The 19,748-nt window shown below is 39.0% G+C and overlaps 4 protein-coding genes across 8 annotated transcripts; all 4 read right to left on the bottom strand.

Annotated features, from left to right (window-relative positions):
• Positions 1 to 546: 546 nt before the first annotated feature.
• Positions 547 to 2,945, bottom strand: LOC117612704 (glycine-rich protein A3-like). Its single transcript, XM_034341367.1, has 3 exons — positions 2,628 to 2,945; positions 1,519 to 1,884; positions 547 to 1,048 (listed from the first exon to the last, which is right to left on the bottom strand). Exons 2-3 carry the CDS (start codon positions 1,865 to 1,867, stop codon positions 807 to 809), a joined length of 591 nt encoding a protein of 196 aa, XP_034197258.1. The 5' UTR covers positions 1,868 to 1,884; positions 2,628 to 2,945; the 3' UTR covers positions 547 to 806.
• A 2,299-nt stretch (positions 2,946 to 5,244) lies between these two features.
• LOC117612705 (glycine-rich protein A3-like) lies at positions 5,245 to 8,389 on the bottom strand. 5 transcript variants are annotated; one of them, XM_034341371.1, is made up of 4 exons: positions 7,017 to 7,135; positions 6,461 to 6,532; positions 6,074 to 6,376; positions 5,245 to 5,791 (listed from the first exon to the last, which is right to left on the bottom strand). In XM_034341371.1, the coding sequence occupies exons 3-4, from the start codon at positions 6,333 to 6,335 to the stop codon at positions 5,580 to 5,582; spliced, it is 474 nt and encodes a 157-aa protein (XP_034197262.1). In that variant the 5' UTR covers positions 6,336 to 6,376; positions 6,461 to 6,532; positions 7,017 to 7,135; the 3' UTR covers positions 5,245 to 5,579. The 5 variants fall into 5 exon arrangements, with proteins under 5 accessions (XP_034197262.1, XP_034197259.1, XP_034197261.1 ...); XM_034341368.1 differs by lacking the exons at positions 6,461 to 6,532; positions 7,017 to 7,135 and adding an exon at positions 8,219 to 8,389 and having other exon boundaries at positions 6,074 to 6,372; XM_034341370.1 differs by lacking the exons at positions 6,461 to 6,532; positions 7,017 to 7,135 and adding an exon at positions 8,219 to 8,383.
• On the bottom strand, positions 8,289 to 10,511 carry LOC117612702 (pentatricopeptide repeat-containing protein At5g16420, mitochondrial-like). The gene is made up of 2 exons (XM_034341365.1): positions 8,582 to 10,511; positions 8,289 to 8,404 (listed from the first exon to the last, which is right to left on the bottom strand). Exon 1 carries the CDS (start codon positions 10,290 to 10,292, stop codon positions 8,664 to 8,666), a length of 1,629 nt encoding a protein of 542 aa, XP_034197256.1. The 5' UTR covers positions 10,293 to 10,511; the 3' UTR covers positions 8,289 to 8,404; positions 8,582 to 8,663.
• A 187-nt stretch (positions 10,512 to 10,698) lies between these two features.
• Positions 10,699 to 14,022, bottom strand: LOC117612703 (tRNA (guanine-N(7)-)-methyltransferase-like). The gene is made up of 8 exons (XM_034341366.1): positions 13,703 to 14,022; positions 13,467 to 13,523; positions 13,290 to 13,365; positions 12,798 to 12,877; positions 12,599 to 12,648; positions 12,431 to 12,515; positions 12,223 to 12,321; positions 10,699 to 11,178 (listed from the first exon to the last, which is right to left on the bottom strand). Exons 1-8 carry the CDS (start codon positions 13,961 to 13,963, stop codon positions 10,954 to 10,956), a joined length of 933 nt encoding a protein of 310 aa, XP_034197257.1. The 5' UTR covers positions 13,964 to 14,022; the 3' UTR covers positions 10,699 to 10,953.
• Positions 14,023 to 19,748: the final 5,726 nt, after the last annotated feature.

The raw sequence follows: 19,748 nt of genomic DNA on the forward strand, positions 1-19,748 counted from the left end.
ATTCTAAAGTGTACATAATAGATTGAAACCTTGATGTTATTTACTCACATCAAGAAACAGCAAGAAGCTCTCCAATCAATATGCAAAACTAGTCAACATTGGCAACAGCCAAGTCAAAAGCACCCTTCTAAAAGTTGTCCAGTAGATGTGTCGCTGCTTTTTAAGTTGTCTAATCCAAGTTGTCAAGAAATAATTCTGAAAAAGAAAGAAGGAAGGCTTCATCCACTCCAAGCCATTCTGACTCTCGGATCACAAAAATGGGCACCAAGTAATCTCTTGATTACAGTTGAATATGGTTAGTAGGGTGTACTTATTAAAATTATATTTGTTTCACAATTCCATATATTCTTTTTGGTCATTTTATATTAGGGTAAATCAATAATTAAATATATACTTTTATAGTAGGGTGCACTCAATTAATTTTAGGATTCGTTTAGCATCACTTTTATTATTATTATTATTATTATCAAACGTAAGGCGAAAAAACCCTCGGGGCTAACCTAGGTGTAAGGGTAAAGACTTGAGGCTTAGGATTAGAATAAACCATTTCCAAAACAGAACTCAAAATTAGTTAAGGATAAAAAGAAAAGAGAAAATTCTTGAAGTCGTTTTGGAACAGAAACTTCATTTACATCACAAGAACGAAAATAACTAGAATGACATATACATAATAGCAGTTTTTAATAAAAAGAATCCAAAAAATCTTGTCTGAGGTGATTTTCAGAAAGCCAAATGTAGAATACCATTATCAACAGAGAGACTAAGATCTTCAACCGGCCATTATATTTTGCCTAAGGTCCATTATATCACTTCCATTTCTTGAACTTGCCCCCAAAGCCAAAGCGCTTGCCAAATTTCCCATGCTTGAATTTGCCATGTTTGAACTTCCCATGACCATGACCATGTTTGAACTTCCCATGACCGTAGCCGTGGTGACCCCCATAACCATAGCCGTGCTGACCCCCGTGCACAAGATGGTGAGCCCCGTAAGCGACAGCTGCAGCTGCAGCACCCCCAGCTAGCATCCCTCCCATATTAGGTCCATGCCCTGCAATTTTTTGTTTTTTTTTAAGTTAGAAAAAATGAAACAAACATAGTGGCATAGCATATATTACTATACAACCTTTGTTAGCAAAAATTGGAACTCTATTAGAACTTTGATGCTCATGATCCACCACAGAAAAAAGTGCAATGGTCTATGCAATTACCAACAGCTTTCTAGCTATTCCAATAATCAATGGCGTCAGCATAGGTTTAGCTATTCACATATCCAATGGTCATCTGCAACAGCCCTAGGTAGCCTAGGTTCTTACAGCCATTTGTTATGAGAGGAAAAACAAAACAAAGGATAGGATAATACATCACACTCTGGCCCTTTTAAGCTATCTGTCACAACTGAATCCACGGAGGGACCGGTCAGGTATAAGTATAACCTTACGAAGTCACTATTGAAACTAAACTCTACACACAGTCTCATGTCATATAATATAAGTAAACAAATAATGGTGATTTGGTTACCTGAATGGTGAGATGATGAACCTGGATATCCGGCTGGTGGATATCCACCTGGGGCAGGATAGGCAGATGGTGGATATCCCCCAGGGGGAGGATATCCAGATGGAGGATACCCGCCTGCAGGAGGGTACCCACCTGGAGGAGGATACCCACCAGGGAGAGGGTACCCAGGTGGTCCATGTGCTTGTGGAGGATATCCATATCCAGGTGGTCCATGTGCTTGTGGAGGATATCCATATCCTTGTGAAGGGTATGATCCATGCTGTGGGTAGTGTCCAGCAGCATATCCAGCAAGTTGTGAAAATAGCCCTTTGTCATTAGACTCATCTTTGTTGTCTCTTCCACCGTCCATCTTACTTCAACTTGTAACTAATGCACACATAAAAATCATAATTCAAAAAATCAGTTGGGAAACCAAGAACCAAAAGTAATCAAATAGAAACAAGCACACTAACAGCCACTAAGCAACCCCACATCATATCATAGTCTGAATGGTGCCCAATATATGCAAAGTTCACTACTTTAACAGAGTCCAACCGAGAAAAACGCAGAGACTATGTTGCAGAGAAGATTCACAAAATTAGCCCAAGATATGACCTAAAGATTCTTAAATTTGGGCAACCATGATCTTTAACTTTTTAAACAGAAATCCTGTTATCATAATGGTTTCTACTTCGCATATTATATAGTTAATAGCATGAACTGTTTGGCAAAACTTCAAATCCAAAGAGATCATCATCATCTTGGCAAAAAGCTACAGATACCCAAATAGAGTAAAATTATCAAGAGGCAGTTTTTACACACAGACAAGTTTATTTCTCACATATTACATGCCCAACCGATCGTTAACATTAAAAAAAGAAACCCATCTTCATCAACAGAATAGTTTTGAGAAAACCCAAAAGAAAAGGGGTTAGGAAGCTGCAACTCCCCACCCACTTCATTCAACAACAAAGAAAGCAAAAAATAAGTAACCCAAATTCACAGATCCACAAACCCAGAAGAAAATTCTTGGAGCAATTAAAGATTACCACGATTTCAAAAGCATAGACTAGAATTATTACTATAGAAAAAGAAGCCAAAAGAAATGGAGAAAGATGGGTATTGCTCACCAACTTGATGCTATTTTTTTGTTTTCTGTGTAATTCACCAAATTGGTAGTTTGTGGTGCCACAATTTTTGTTTCAAGATTGCATGCGGCTTCGGCCTTAAACACACAAACAAAAGCGTGTGGAAAAAAAAAAAATTTCTCTCTTTTTGTCAAACGCGTAAAGGGAGCTTAAAGAAGAAGCCTTGAAGTACTTCTAGGAAAATACGAAGGGAGGAGGGGAGTTGATGATAATGGGAAGGAAAAGGAAAAGACCAGGTTGATTTGTATGTAAATGAGTAGAGGAGGCTACACACGTTTTGCACGCCTTCTCTCTTTGTGAGGCAATTTGAACCAATTTAATTGCTCTTTCTACTCTTTAAAAAAAAAATCTTACCATAAAGACTATTTTACTCTTATTTATAGTTTGAACTTTTATTATTTAAAAATCTTTTTCTTTTCTAAAAAAAGTCCACCTAAAAGACTAAACGGCCACCACCATGTTCCTCGCCACCAATTCTCTAGTGACGAGCAGTGTGAAGGAGAGCATCGATAATTTCGTCAACATCGAGCTGGTGTTTGATATAACAAGAATCAGATGTCTGAGCGAATATAAAATTTTATACATAAGAAATTTAATTTTAAGTTTTTTTTTTTTTTTTTTAAACATGTTATGATCTCTTCAAATATTGGAAAATATATATATATATATATATATAAACAATGAAAGATGTTTAAAGGCCCAATTTTTCTCTTAAGTGTTTGTTTCCTCAAACTTGATACACATACTACATCGTTACATTAAAACAACAGAATATTTTGGTGTAGATAAGGAACCAATTGAAAGTGTGATTGTGTACAATTAGCTTATTGGTTTTCTTAATATCCTATTACCGCAATTATTTAAAATAAAAAATTTGATATCATATTTAACAATATTTTGATTGACCAACGAGGTAAAGAATTCTTCCAACAGAAAGACCACAAAAAATAATTATTATTTTTATATTCATATTAATAATATTGAGCGCGTGACATCAAAGCGTGTGCTTTTGCTTTATTATATGTCATCCATACGATAAGAATTTTATTTAGAAAAAGGCCCACCAACTCTATAACTTTTATGGTTGGCCCAAAAAGAAACTTCTAATATGGTTTGTTTCCGTGTTCAATCTTCTGAACTACCCAGTCTTAATCCGATTATGGTCAAGATAGGCGAATTTAAATATAAAAAAAATTAGAAAAGGAGAGGAAATAACGAATTCAGAAATTAGAGATTGCAAGATGGTATTTACATATCAAACACGCACATTAAATTTTTTTGCTTGCAGCTAAAGTTGTGTTTTTTTTATCACATAACGGTAGTCAGTGGCAGAGCCAGAAATCTTATCACAAGGGTCTTTAATGTAAAAGTCTTAATAAAAATTTTGCAAAGAAGACAACAGTTATTCAACTCTTTACACACTAATGTACCAGCAACTGAGATCTTCATACACTAGAATCTAGTCTCATACATACACACAAAATATGCATAAATACACACTACTGTATGAGACAGACCTTACCTGACTTTTATTATTCTTTAAGGACAAATTAGGCGTTTTGTACATTATGGAAGATTGGCGGTTTATAGTGGTGGTCATTATAGCCATGAGACAGCTGTAGTTGCAAGAAATTTTTGTTTGTGATCGTACTACAGTCAGTGGACCGCACAACCTCTTGGAAGCCATGAAAATAAGCTTAGAGGTCCCTTTGGAGCTGCACACCAAGTGCTCAACTAAATGACTGAAGAAGAAAAAAGGTTGTGTGACCTGAAGAAGAAGGTTGTGTGACCTGAAGAAGAAGGTTGTGCACGTGGGTCCTTTTTTTATATTAAAAAAAAATATTATAAACAACCTGGGCAAAACGACGTTGTTTTGGGCTAGGTCTGAAATTAAAAAAATTTATGAAAATGCCCATCGTATTCTTCCTCTCCAGCACTGATACCTTCATTCTAAAACCCCCAAATTTTTTTATTTTCTCGTCCAACCCTAAGTAGTCTTGTTGAATGAATATAATATAAACCGCCAATCTTTCATAATGTACAAAACGCCTAATTTGTCCTTAAAGAATAATAAAAGTCAAGTAAGGTCTATCTCATACAGTAGTGTGTATTTATGCATGTTCTGTGTGTACGTATGAGACTAGATTCTAGTGTATAAATATCTTAGTTGCTGGTACATTAGTGTGTACAGAGTTGAATAACTATTGTGCTGGGACTTTTACACTAGGGACCCTTGTGATAAGATTCCTGACTCCGCCACTAACTACCGTTATGTGATAAAAACACAACTTTAGCTGCAGGCAAAAAGTTTTAATGTGCGTGTTTATGACACTTCCGATTTTGCTTGAATCAACACCATCTACCTACAAATTACAATAATGCATCACATGATAGCTACATCTCCTCCTCTGATTCTCTCATGATTTTCTATCTTGATTTTCATAAAAACAAAAGGAACATATCTTGATCTACATACATACTTTACGCATGCCTCGACGTCTTCAGACCAGAAAAGACTTGAACGTCTTTATTACCTAATTCTTGGTCTAGTAATATTCATCTTCCCAAAATATTGAAAGAAATCTCAAATTTGATTTACCCGCCCGAACACAAAATACGTCTTTAATAAATACAGGGCTGTGCACCCTATTTAATTTATCAATTTAGGCCAATGCATTCGGGCCTTTGAGGCATTCATCATATAAGTAGCTGCCAAAACAATTGCCTAAAGAAGCATTCCACTAGCCTTCTCAAAGGAACAAAAACAACTAAATTACACGACATATACAGTATATAGCATTATTTAAAGAAACAAGAAGACAACCCGAAACAGCATGGCTGTCGTAATTATTAGAAAGCCATTTAAAGTATAAGATTATTTATAGACTCAGATCTTGAACCGACCATGATATGTTGCCTGGATCCACTCCATGATCACTTCCATTTCTTGAACTTGCCCCCAAAGGGCTTGCCATACCCCTTTCCCTTAAATTTGCCATGTTTGAACTTCCCATGAGAACCCCCATAGCCCTGGTAACCCCCGTAACCATATCCAGGGTTATGGCGCCCATGCGCAAGATGGTTGGCCCCGTATGCAGCAACACCCCCAGCTAACATCCCTCCCAGTCCCATGCTAGATCCATATCCTGCAGTACGTAGGATATATTACTCAGCTACTTGTCAAAAAATATATATATTTACTCTACCAAATGGCCATTTTGTGATCAACGGGACATTTGGGATTCGAACAGATCTCTTCAAAAGTTAGTAAGAGAAGTACCACTTGAACAAGAGCTCGTTGAGCCAAAGAAGGAAAAGTGAGAGCAAAGTGAGAATATATTGGTGATAAATGTAAATGACAAAGGAGAAAACAACTTTTTGTTTATATTTGAAAAACTGAAACATTACAGACGATGTGGTTCGATTACCTGAATGATATGGACCTGGGTGACCTGGATAACCGGCTGGGGGATATCCACTTGGATAGGCGGCTGGTGGATATCCCCCATTGGAAGGATATCCAGGTGGAGGATACCCACCGGAGGAAGGATATCCATGATGTGCTTGTGGGGGATATCCATATCCTTGCGGAGGGTATGATCCAGGATAGTGTCCAGCACCAAATCCACCATCAAATGAAAATAACCCTTTGTCAGTAGACTCATGTTGTTTGTCCTTTCCACCTCCCATCTTAGTTACTTCAAGTTCAAGTACGTCAAATTGATGCCTAGCTGCACAAAGTTATTATTCAGAAAAACACTGAGGAAATAAAAATTGAAGTAAACCAGATAAAAATATAATAATTTCTACCTCCCCAGTAATGTTTTGTCATTATCAGATATTTGGAAGGTTTTGTACTTGAGAGACTATGAATGTCAACCACACATCTATACATGATTTTAGCTAATCAATGATCATAATTCAGTATGAAAAAGGCAACATGATATTAATATGTCAAACTAGTAAGCAAGAGAATTTTGTTGTGCGTAACAAGTATAGATAATAGCAACAATTGTGATGTTAAACATCAAATGAAAAGAGATCACCTTGGAACCAAGTACAAAGATTTGTTTGCATCTACAAGTTTAACATGACCAACTGACCTTCAAGATTCAAATAAGTAACCTTTTTATATAAAACATAGTTCAGGGAAAAAATGAAAAGAAAAACAGTTGAGAAGCAATTCCTCCATTCAACAACAAAAAAACAAATGGCGACCTGAGGGGCCTTTGGTTTACATTTTTTTTAATTAGAATAGGCAAAAGAAAATTATCACAACAATGAAATATTACCATTCTAGATCAAATAACAGCATTATTAACAGAGAAACAGAATATAATGACTACAAAGAAAAAGATAGAGATGGCTCACCAAAATGATTTTACAGTCAGATGAGATGGTAGTTTGTGGTGTGATGACTATCTTAATTTGGAAGTCTTTTTGTTTATCTGTTAAGGCTTTGGGCTTAAACACACAAACAAATGTGTGTGTGAAACTTGAAAGAAATGAACTGTATATATATGGATGAAGAAAAGAAGTAAAGATTCTCGTCATTTGATCCCAGAGACAAATAGAACGCATAAAGTCGATGCACTCAACGCGTGTGCTTCATTATATGCCGTCCAGACAGTGAGAATTTATCTCTGAATTTCTGAATGTGATGCTCTAGAAAAGGTCCACTAATTTTTGAGTACTTGGAGCTTTCATGGCAAAATGCATAATCTCTCAAACACAGGATGAGAGAATATATCATTTTCTTTTCCCTTCTTTTTAACCTCCTTTGCACCAAAAACATGAGAGAATCTCCCATATTTAAAAGTATACCGCCTTTACTTTTTCAGAATGACGGAAAGAATAATTACTCATCCATAGGTTGAAACATTTGTAGGAAAGATATTTGAATTGGAGACCTCATATCAGGCAAATAATTACCATAGGTTGGAACAACTTTTTGAAAGTAAGTCATCTTTCATTTTGAGACTTTTTTTTGGGGGGTTGAAAACAATGTCTCATCTATAAAAGTGATATTATATGCTTGTGGATTTCTTCTTTTATTCTAAATATTAAAATATCCAAAGGTGAATATTATACTTACTATAATACTACACGAACTAAACTTTTTTCAACTATTTATTCGTCTAGCAGTATTTCAAATTTTAATAGCCAATTATTGACAAGTAACATGAGAATATAGTAGCTATTATATAAGCAAAAGTGTGTTTTATAGCACACTTTTGACAGCAAACACCAACAATCCCAGTTCCTTTTGATCCCCAATAAGTTGGCTCATCACAATGTAGCATTGGTGCAAGGCTAAAAAAATTAGAAGCCAGAATTTTGGATAGGCTTGGTAGTCCATGCAATGATTCCAGCACAAATTTAAACGCTCCCTTTCTTCTTTACCATACAACTGGTTGTCAACATGAATTACAAACTAAGGAATATGAAGCTCGAACTCACAACACAAGACATAATCAAGATTGAACAAGCTTGGCCTAATCAAACTGAGGTGAAACAAGCAAGATCAAACAGCCAAAGTGTGCAGTATTGAGGTTGAAGAACCTATTACTCACCTCAACTTTGCTTTTGACAACTCTGTTACCATCATCAGATTTCAGCTACTTCAACTTTCACCTGTAAACACCTGCAAGGAACTATTTGCATGTACAAATTTGCAGGCGGCATTCAATGCATATTTCGTCGAATTGCACAAGAACCTTCGTGCACCCAAATCACAAAAGGTGCCTGCTCACAGAAACCTAATCAAATTGCACCCATAAATCAGAACAAGCTTTATACAAAGATAATAGCAATCCTTTCTAACTTAGTTTAAAAATCAAACTCTACATCATTCATAAAGAAAAAGGGTGAATGTTCTTTCTTTCCACAAGGAAAACTAAATACATAGACAAATTAACAACATGAATATTGTTTACCTCAGAAACCTTGTGTATATAAATGCATTCCACTCTCACGAGGTCTGGGCTCCTCAGATGAGATTATATGTTGAAAAAGCCTCTAATTAACATTCTCCACAAGTATTTTGTCCATAACAGCTCCCCCATTATCCAAATCACCAACAAACTTAGTAAGCAAAATATCCCACGAAGCACTCTCAATGTCTCCATTTGACATTGCCAATGAAATCACTTTTGTGACTTCAGCTTCCTTCCTCAAGTCACAGAGCCCCTCAATCAACATGCCATAAGTAGACTTGTTGGGTAAACAACCTTTATCCAGCATCTCCTCTAACATCCTAATCCCCTCCTCTGCTTTTCCAATTTTACAAAATCCTTTGATCAACATATTATATGTAAAAGCATTCGGAGCACATCCTTTCTCCACCATGTCATCCCACAACCTCCCTGCCTCGCACAGCTCCCCCACTTCACACAGTCCTGCAATAAGCATGTTGTACGTCATGACACCGGGAATCAAATCCATCTTCAACTGATCAAACAATTTCTTGGCTTCCCATACTTTCCCCTCCTTACAAAGCCAGTATATGAGCGTGCTCGAGATTGCATTATCGGGTGTGCAATTGTTCTTCAAAAGCCTCTTCCACAATTCACAACCGTCCTCTGCCTTCCCTTCATGACACAAAACATCAATCACCTTACAGCAAAGAGCCGAACTTGGTATATACCTCTTCTCAATCATATCATTAAGCAAATTAACCGCTTCACCTGACTTCTTTGCCTTACAATAAGCTTCAATCATAACCCCATAAGTCACCTCATTTGGGCCAACCTTATTTTCCTCCATCTCATCCATGACCTTCACAGCATCAACCAACTTCCCTTGCTTAACAAATCCATCCATCAAAATGGTGTAAGTAGTCGCATCCGGATGCCACCCTCTATCCAAAACCTCCCCGAAAACCCTCTTGGCGCCAACCATATCACCTCGCGAAACATACCCTCCTAAAACTGTGGTATAAGTCACCACATCCGGGACAAACCCCATTGCAGGCATTTCGTCGAGCACCTTGAGTGCAGTCTCAACATCATCCTTTTGGCAAAGCGCTTTGATCAGTATATTACAAGTGAACACGTTGGGCCTAACCCCAAACCTCTGCCCACAATTTTTAAACACGGAGTGGACCAAACCATACTCATGGTTCTGAACCAAAGCGTTCAACAAGGCGTTCAGGGACTTGGCAGAGCGTTGAGCTCCAAACTTTGGAATGTCGAGGAAGGTCTTGAAGGAGCGGTTGGGACGACCCAAGACGCCAAAATTGCGAATGAGGGTGATGAAGAGGTCGTCAGAGCATTTGATGCCGGAGTTGCTGAGGTCTGAGAGGAGCGGGTCGATTTTGAGGTGAAAAGCGCGGGAACGAGAGAGGCGGTTGAGGATGGCGTGGTAGGTGTGGTAGTTATGGGAAAAGCCAGGGTGGAATTTAGAGGCGTGGTGGAAGATTTGGAGGGCGAGGTCGAGGTTGGGTTCGCGAGTGATGAGGGAGATGAGGCGCTTTGGGTGGAGGCGTCTGGGCCAGGGTTGGATTGGTGGGGTCACGGTGTAGGAGTCGAGGAGATCGACGGTGGAGATGGAAGGGGAGGCGGAGGCGGAAGTGGAGAAGGAGACGGTGGTGATTGGGTGCCGGAGAGGGCAGACTTTAGCTGAGATCTTCAGACGCAGCATGAGCATGGTTGAAGAGTTGAAGACAGTGGCATTGGCAGATGGTCTCCGAGTCCCCTGTGGAGCGGAGAAATCATTCAGTACTACTGTAACTGTTGTACAGCTGATGTGGAGTTACGGCCTAGTAGTTTTCTGACACGTAGCAAACAATTTGACACGTCGGACGTTAAACTCAAATGCATTTAACCTCGTTATCAAGATAATAAACACACTACCTTGATTAGGACCTGTGCACGCTATTGATTATTGATTTTAATACTAGAAAATAGAAGCTGATTTTCCCGCTTCTCTTTTGTCTACTTACACTCTCTTTGTTGTTATAATAAAAAGTATTAAAAAAACAAAAGGAAATATAAATGCACAAAAAGTGATTGGGAAAATCAGCACCCTAGAAAAGGTATTGTTTTAAGAGATATATAACAATTACGCTAATAAAATATTGAGATGCATTGTGTTTCACCTAAAAGCTACATTTTAATGAAAAGGGTCACATTACAAAATTTTGGTTTTCCATGCTCAAATTTGAAGCATGAACATCCTTCACACGATGTTGCCGACGTTACCCATCAACGGGTAAGAAACCCTACTTTCTACAGGATACATGGACGCAATCAAAGCTCTCACTTGATTCTTCATTTGCTTCATCCATGAACCTTCTACTTCTAGTTAATTACATTTGCTTCTGGTAGATCCTTCTGTAAATTTTTGCACCTTCAAGTTCTGCATGAATTTCTCTCTCTGTCCTTATCCCCATTGGATTGCTTAACATCCATCCCTCACTGTCACACAGCACACTCGAGTCAATTTCATGGATGTGTTTCAGAACCTGGGGTTGAGAATCAAATTGATTTCTCATGTCAAGTGCCACTTCAAGTACATCTGACTGCATAAACACCTGCTCATAAACATAACAATAGATAATTGGATCAAGCCTGCAGGTCAATTACTCATGCAACAGTCATATTTGTTCATCCAAAACCAAGCCATTATTTCAACAGGGGCCAAATCAATGAAAGAATTCATATAGAAGGCACGCACTCAATTTTTAAGATGAATTTAACACCACAATCTCCCACCGAAATCTCTAATGAGGCAAGATGAAATTCCTGACTTCTTTGTTAGGGCCTACACTTATCATACTGAATTACTCCCAAACCTACATGGCAGTATTGAATTGACTCTGATATCATTTATCATGATCAAAACATCACACAATACCCACAAGGGAAGATCACTGATGGAGCTCCTTGTAATCGATTATATAACCTAAATCGACACAGCACATAACCACTGTGAGACCCAACACACAAACAAATTTGGTTTGAATTCCTGTTTTTGATAAAAGCAATAATCTTGCTCCACTGTGTCTTTCTAAACTGTGTGGTCTTTCTTTTTATTTCCCATTCATGTGGGTTGGCAAGACTTCATCCTAAAGATCCACCCCAACCCAAGCCTAACCCTTGCAACCAGAGCCATATCTTCGTATCCAGACAGATCTATTTTAAGAATAGGCAACAGTCAATAGGAAGAAAAGGTTCATCCTTTTCGTCGTGATTGATCCTTGCATGAAAAATAAACCCCACCTAAGGTATATGTCGTGTAGCAAGAAACTGATGGGTTAGACTTCATGTGTAACAAACATAATGAAAGGACACATATTTTCACTAAAGAAAAGTGCAAAAGCTGCTCATCTACTTGACCAGCTGCATCAGGGTTTGATACTAGTAAGGCCATTTTCTGCAATTGAAAGAATAGGCTTCAAGCTCTTGATACTATTAAATCTACAACATGTCTAGTGAGACTCATATTTGTGACCAAAGCCAAACAAAAATGAGAACCTTTTAATAATCAATCATAATCGCTTTCAATCCAAAAAAAGGAGGTCATCTTCACTTCATTATTTTGTAATGAGTAATTATACTTAGTTATTTAAACAAACCTGGCCGCTGGGCATTAAATTGCTCACAATGGAATCTACTAAAGGCTTCTGTACAACCCGTCTCTTATGATGCCTTTTCTTGAAATAAGGATCTGGGCACTGCACATGAACATGAGCAAAGAATCCACTTAGATAAAGGTGTTTCAGCCTTATGATCGGAAACATAATGAGAATATGTCCTTGAAAATTTCATGAGAGATTAACTTACCAGGATTGAAACAAGCATCAATGGTCCAGGGTATGTAGACACTAGTTGTTGAAAGGAAGTTGTGGCATTAGCAAACATGAAATATCTGCCATTTAATTCAATATAATATATCACTTGCTTGCCAATAATATACAATAGGTTTCACCATCTAATGATTAAGGGTCTTACATATTACTAAGAGACAGGTCCTTAACCCAGAATTCAGCACGCTTGACCAGCTGCATCAGGGGCAAAACATAAGTACATGAGAAACAAAACCATATTATTCTCTTGAAACAAGAAGGAATGAGTACCAAGTAATTATACACTGACTCAATCAGAAGAACTATCAAGTGTATCAAAAATAGCCCAAGGAGTTGTCCCATACTTTCTTCCGTATTTCCAGTCCCAAATAATTTCTCATAACTAAATTTCTTTTTGCAAGCCATATGAGAAATCTGCCACTACCTGAGAATGTTTACATAGTTAGATTGACAAATGATAATTGACGATTACATCAAATACCTATAATTGTTGAAGCAAAATTTGGAAGTATATACCTATAATATGAGCAAGGGTTAACACAAATATCACAAAAGATGCAAAACCAGCCAAGTATTTTTGCTAAGTTTCAGTGCACGAGACCAGGGGACCGCACACGAAGGCAATTACTGGGTCCTAAAGGACTGAACTAGATAAGTCCCAAGGAAGCTAGCAAGTAATTGCTGATTCTATATGCAAAAATATCATCCTTGTCATGGTATTAAACAACCATGACATATATGCAATGCTGAATTGCTTAAAATTATGAAGCACTAGGACTACAAAAATAGATTGCATGTAAGAGGGAGTTCATAAGAAAAGGAAAAAAAAATGGTACCACATCCAATATCCACCATGAGTGGCAATGTTGGGTCCCTGAAGACTTGATTCCAATCAGGTACTTCCACAGGCACCTAACAAAAAGATTACCAAAGAATCAGAAGGTCACCAGAACAAAAAATTATTTTGTATTATGTAAGAGAGAAAAAGAAAGAACACCCTTCAAGTCACATACAGAGAGAGAGGAACTTAGAGGGTTGACATGTTGCCTGATTCTGACATGACCCAGTTCCTGCAATTGAGATTGCACATACAAACCCAAAATGAGCTTTACATCAAAGATATAACAAGTTTCTTTTTCTTACAGAACAAAATTTTAATTTTTTTTATAAATATGAAAACCCAGAACACCAACATAACAATTCTTTCTACCCAAAACGAAAAAGATGATGAAATAACAAAATCAAAGACCTCAGAAATTTTGTGGGTGAGATTAAGGTCAGCATATTCCAAGGCCACAAGGTCTGGGCTCCTCAGATACTGTTGCTGTTGTAATTCCTTTGCACCAGAAGAAGCAGAGGCACAAGCTCTTCTTCTGTTGTGGTGAAATTGATAAGAAGGTAGGAGTGAAATTGGATTTTGTAGTAGAAGAGCAGAAAGAGCCCTTCTTGGCAATGCACCAGAGACTCTGACACTACCAACACCACTGGGTAAGCAAACCCAAGAACCCATCTTTGCTCTTATACCAATTATTTGGGTTTTGGGTAAACCCCTCCCCTCTCTCACTTCAGTTTCTCTCTGTGAAACTAATGCAAATAGAGAGGACAAGTCAAGACCGTCGGATTATAATTCCACGGCTAGAATAAAATAACACAGATAAAAAGGACATTTCACCTTTTTTCTTTTTCTTGTTTGCTAAATTATGATTTTGTCTTTATAATTTAGGCGCAGTTTCACTTTAGTATTTCTAGTTTCATTTGTCGTGAGTTTTTAGACTAGTTGTTCACTAATGTTGCAATTGGGCTTAGTTTTGTTGACTTTCTCAACAAGATTAGCACATGAGTGGCATAAGGTAAAGTGAGGGTAAATTTGGCTTCTTAACATACAATTTTGTTGAAAATAAGTTATTGTTACTAATTCTTGGCACTTGCTCGTGCACATGCTAATTGATTTTTTTTTTTTTTTTAACAAGCGATATTTAAGAAGAGAGAATTCGAACAAGGGACCTAATGTAATGACCCAAACCCAAAATTCATATTTAGCTAGTAATTTATTATGAGGAAAGACAATTTTGCCCTTGGAATAATTTATTAACGAAAAGTTGACTTTTTGACCGGAACGGAATTTGACAATTCTACAGACACCGTTGCGTAGAGCACGACGAAATGAGTTCATAGACACGTAGTGGGCCCGAATCGGAGTTGTAACGAGAGAGTTATGATCAAAAGAAATTCAGTGACACAATCGTAATTATTTCAAAATGGGATTTTATAAAAATCAGATTTCCTCTCTCTCTCTCTCTCTCTCTCTCTCCCCTGCGAACAAACCCTCTCCCCCATTTTTATTTTTTTTTCTTCTCTCGCGACAGCACCTTCACGCCTCCACCATCGCCACCACACACCTCCAAACTGAGCGGCACTGGTTCCATTGGAACCACCACACTTCCTTCTTTCTGTTCCAACCCACCGCCACCTCGATCCGCCGCTGCCATTGCCGGAAACAGCCACGAAATGAAGCTGTTTTGACAGTTTTTCAACAAACTTCAACCCGCTCGTTCTCCTTCAATTCTTCTCCAAATTTGTCGAGTAATCACCCGGGGCCAGGCAGACCCGCAGGAGGGACCTTCAGGAGGTCTAGCTAGCTCGGACCAGGAGTGAGTGGACTTTTCTTTTATAAATGATTTTATGCAAATGAATTTCATTATTTGATCTTGAATAAGTTTTATTGATTATGGTTTTCCTAGCATGAATTGTTGAAGTTAAATATCTTTATTTATTTATATGTTGCCTAGTTAAAATGCTAAAAAGATATGGAAAGTAGAGATTGAGATTTATATCAGATAAAATGGCAGCAGGGTTTTAGATTTAATCAAAAATTTAGTTTTTCATCAGACCTTTCAGAAATCTTATATTTTCTTAAGCCACCTTGGGTACCCAGTTACAGAAACAGGTTGCCTTCAATATATGTTGCCTTCGGATATGACGATGTCCACGGACATCCAGTTTGCTTTCAGTTTTGTCAGTGCACTTGACATTTGCCTCACGAGTTTTGGGGACGCCGGGACCGTGAGAGCCAAGAATGCGGATCAGGCTGACTACGGTCCCCTGAATTCTGCCAGTTTGCGGCTCGGGTTGACTTTGTGTCACCGAGACCTGCCAGGGGAATTAACGGAATTAAAGGGGTACACCTAGGTGGTAGTTTTAAATTGATTACAGTGCTTTTAAGCGAGTTTTATTGATCTTGAATATGATTGGCATATACGTATATAAATATGTGAATGCATTGATTTTAGTATGATTCAAATGAAGATTAAATATTCAGTTTTTACATATTTGTTTTTACAGTGGGGTTAGTATGTTCATATGCTATTTTCTAGACCTTTATTTTTGTCCACTCACATTTTTTTTGAATGTTTTGCGCCCCCAGGCTGTAGACGTGCACAGAAATCCACCACCGGGCCGTTTTTCCACCTTCCGCGCCTTTCCTTTGCTGTAGAAGTTTTGTTTTGTAAAAGGATTAACTCCTCTGTAAATTCTTAGCAATTGCTCTGATATTTGCCCTAGATTGAGAACTGAACTGTTGGATTGTATTTTTACATACGCTGGCAGTTGGTTGTATAAATATACATGCTCGTTTTGACATGTGTAATTTTGGGATTGAACAAATTACAGGGGAGACTCTACCGAATTTTCGGTAGAAGTCAAGGCTAATTTGAAATTTTAGTTTGTAACTAGAAGGGCAAGCAGGTCTTTTGTGCCCGACATTCGCCAAATGTCGGACACGCACAGGGTCCGGCTCGGATTCCAAATCGGAATTTGGATCGGGTCCTGTCACCTAACATGTAGAGGTAACTGCTTTTAACCACCAAAGCAGACATGGACTTAGTCAGATTGACTATAGTGGATGCGCTCCTCCTTGCACTAGAATTCAAATCTCATTTTCAGTAATTTAGATTAATTAAAGTAAAACATCATTTGTATCAATAATTAGTTTGTGTCTTTAATTCAGTTTGCTTATGCTTTTATTTAGGCTTGCTTGATGATGATATGATGACATGTCTAATAACTTCTGTTATTCCATATTCCATTTGAAAGGCTTACTTCTTCAAATTGTTGAAATGTAAATTGACTACCTAATTTCTTGTTAGTTAGTAATTTACTTAGTTTGTTTTTACTCTTAGCTTCATTAAGCATTATGTTAGTTAAGTGACTTGAGCTCATATGCCAAGTGTAAGGTGTATAGCAGTCAGTTAGTTTCCAACGACTCTTAGGCCTTGTACTGCCATATGTCACATTCACAATGGTAAAGATTGGCTGAGGTAAATGAGAGAAATAGAATGAATACAAAATGTGTGATCTCTGTAATTGTGAAAAGATCACACCAGAGAACATTTTACAAAATACTGTTTTCTCCTAGCTACCTCTCTCACTCTTTCTAGATCTTTTGCTCCCTTGATAATCCAAAATCCAAATCTTAACACAAACTTCATTATGTGTGTGTGTGTGTATGCGTTCCGAAGGGGGCACGGGGCATCTTTATTTACGAGCCAGTTAATACAATGGGTCACATTCCATGCTAAAATTTGAAGCATGAACATCCTTCACACGATGTTGCCGACATTACCCATCAACATGTAAGAAACCCTACTTTTCTACAGGCTAATAGACGCAATCAAAGCTCTCACTTGATTATTCATTTGCTTCATCCATGAACCTTCTACTTCTAGTTAATTACATTTGCTTATGGTAGATCCTTCTGTAAATTTTTGCACCTTCAAATTCTGCATGAATTTCTCTCTCAGTCCTTATCCCCATTGGATTGCTTAGCACCCATCCCTCATTGTCACACAGCACACTCAAGTTGATTTCATGGAAGTGTTTCAAAACAGGGATTGAGAATCAAATTGATTTCTCATGTCCAGTGCCATTTCGAGGACATCCGGACTGCAGGTCAATTATCTTGTTAAGGTAACATCATTTGTTCAACCAAAAGCAAGCCATTATTTATTATCAGTCTATAAGTTATGTGTGGGAGCAAATTTCCCCACGAGAATATTCGCCCAAGATTCCTTCGTCTTCTCCGCCTCTCTTTCTCCCTGCAAAACAGATCGGAGTAAAAGGACCACACCAGGGGGGTGTTGGCCAAAGGCCCTCCGATGCCTAAGTTAGGTAGGGTAATTCAAGGAAAACCGGGTGGCCGGAGCGGTGTGTGGTGGCCGGAGCCTTGTGTGAGAGAGAGAAAGAGAGGGGGTGGCTAGGGTTTTTGAGAAATAACTTCTGTAGAGTTTTAGTAGGAATTTAGGCGTACCTCATCCTTGTGCGTGACCAAGTATTTATAGTGGCCTTGGAAAGGTTGGTGCGGTTGGTGTAGTTGGTGAGGTTGGTGAGGTTGGTGTGGTTGGTGTAGTTGGTGTGGTTGGTGAGGTTGGTGTATTTAGGGATTATGGATTTAACCAAATCCCTAATTAAGGCGAGGATCAAGTAACCCCCAATTTGATTAGGTAATTCCCAATTAGGTTAGGTAACTCCCAATTAGGTTAGGTAACTCCTAATTAGGTCAAATAATTCCCAAATTGATTGGCCTAATTATTTGACCTAGGGTTTTGATTTAATTAGGTTCCCACAAATGCCCCCCAGCTTCTGCGTGGCGTGTGGCGGCATGTAGGAGATGTGGATTAACCGTTGGGCCATCCAACTGCAACTGGGCTTCCTTCTTTGAATTGGGCTCCTGCGTGGAGGAGGCTTTTTACTCGGGCTGTCCAGCTGTAACTGGGCTGGAGGTGCGCGATCTGCTGCTGGAGCAGGTGGCAGTTTGGGTCGTCTTTTTTGTGGCTGATCCAAATTGCTTCAATTCCTTCTTCTTTTTGTGCCATGAACTAGGATCAGTATGAGTCAAGGCGATCATGTGCGAAGCACGAACGTGTTGAAAGTCAGCGGCAGATAGGAAGAGAAGGTTGGCGACGGTCCGCTCGTTCTTCTCACCTATTGTGATGGTAAGTTGCATCCTTTTGATATGCTACAGTTGCCATGGAATTCTTTGTTGTGTATCTGACTAACTTCCATCTTCTGCTTGCAGAGAATGACATCTGCAAGAGACTCGATCTCGGCCCGAACATGACCAAGGTTCAGCAAGCTCTGAACATCCCTATCAGGTTCCTTGAATGGCGTTGGTTGCTGGGCAAACATCTAAAGGAGGTTGGTGGTCTGCCCCTGCCGGAGATGTTGGAAGATGGAAGCTGTATGGCTAGGGGCCTAGATGATCTGCTAGCTAAGCAGGTGGAGTCCTCGACCGAACTTCCTCATTCTGCCACGAGCAAGTCTTCTTTAAGGGGGGTCTAATGTGCTGAGAAGATCCCCATGGGAGTTGCTCCTTTTTCATATGCCAAGATCAAGCGCCTCGTCAACGCGAACAACAAGAAAGTCAATAGCATGCATAAGGTCTGGGATATTCTGCTCAAGTCTCTGCCCGAACTGCCTAAGACCCGTGATCTGCCATGTAAGGAAGCTGCTGGGAAGCAAGGTTTGGGATGTCTGTGCTGATCTGGGAATCAAGCTGAGAGGACTGTACCTCTGCCTTGCAACCGCGAAGGTTTGGGTTGTCTGTGCTCCACGAACAGTCAAGCGCGGGCTGACTCAATGTTGCAAGTTGCAGCCAAAAGAGCTAAAGAGTTATCTGCTCGAGCAAAATGTCCTTCAGTTGCACGAATTGCCGGTCCAGGAGTTGGTGACACTTTGCTGGTCAATTTTGGTACTTATGTTGAAGCCACAGAGGCGTCCAAGCATGAAATTTCTGCTAATGCATACAAGCTGGGATACTTGGACTGTAGGAACGGTGCTCTTCCTTGTTGCCCTCTCGAACATGAGGAAGGTGAGTAGCTCTATCTCGACTTGCTGCTCAAAGTGAGCAGATCAATGCCGTGAATGTAGAAGCAGTTGAAGAGCAGGTGGCAGATGAAGCTGCAATGGAGGAAGACAACACCAAAGGTGGTGCAGCTATGAGGTTTAGGGCAGATGCGGAGGAGCAGGCAGCTGAGCAGATGGTGCCGGTTGAGCAAAATGAGGCTTATTTCTTGTTGAACTTGGCTGATTGGCGGCTTTGTTATGGAATTTTCAGTTGTCTTTCGAACTTCAATTCTCATTGTATCTTGTAAGTGTGCATCCGGAGACATAGCACTTGAAAGAGACTCCATTGAGTTTGTACTTGTGAAGTAGCTTGCCTGCAATGGAGAGAAGGCTCGTCGCTTGTGTGTGTATGTCAGGGACATAACGCATGAAAATGACTCCATTGAGTTTGTGCT

The sequence above is a fragment of the Prunus dulcis genome, unplaced genomic scaffold, assembly GCF_902201215.1.
Source record: "Prunus dulcis unplaced genomic scaffold, ALMONDv2, whole genome shotgun sequence".
NCBI lineage: Eukaryota > Viridiplantae > Streptophyta > Magnoliopsida > Rosales > Rosaceae > Prunus > Prunus dulcis.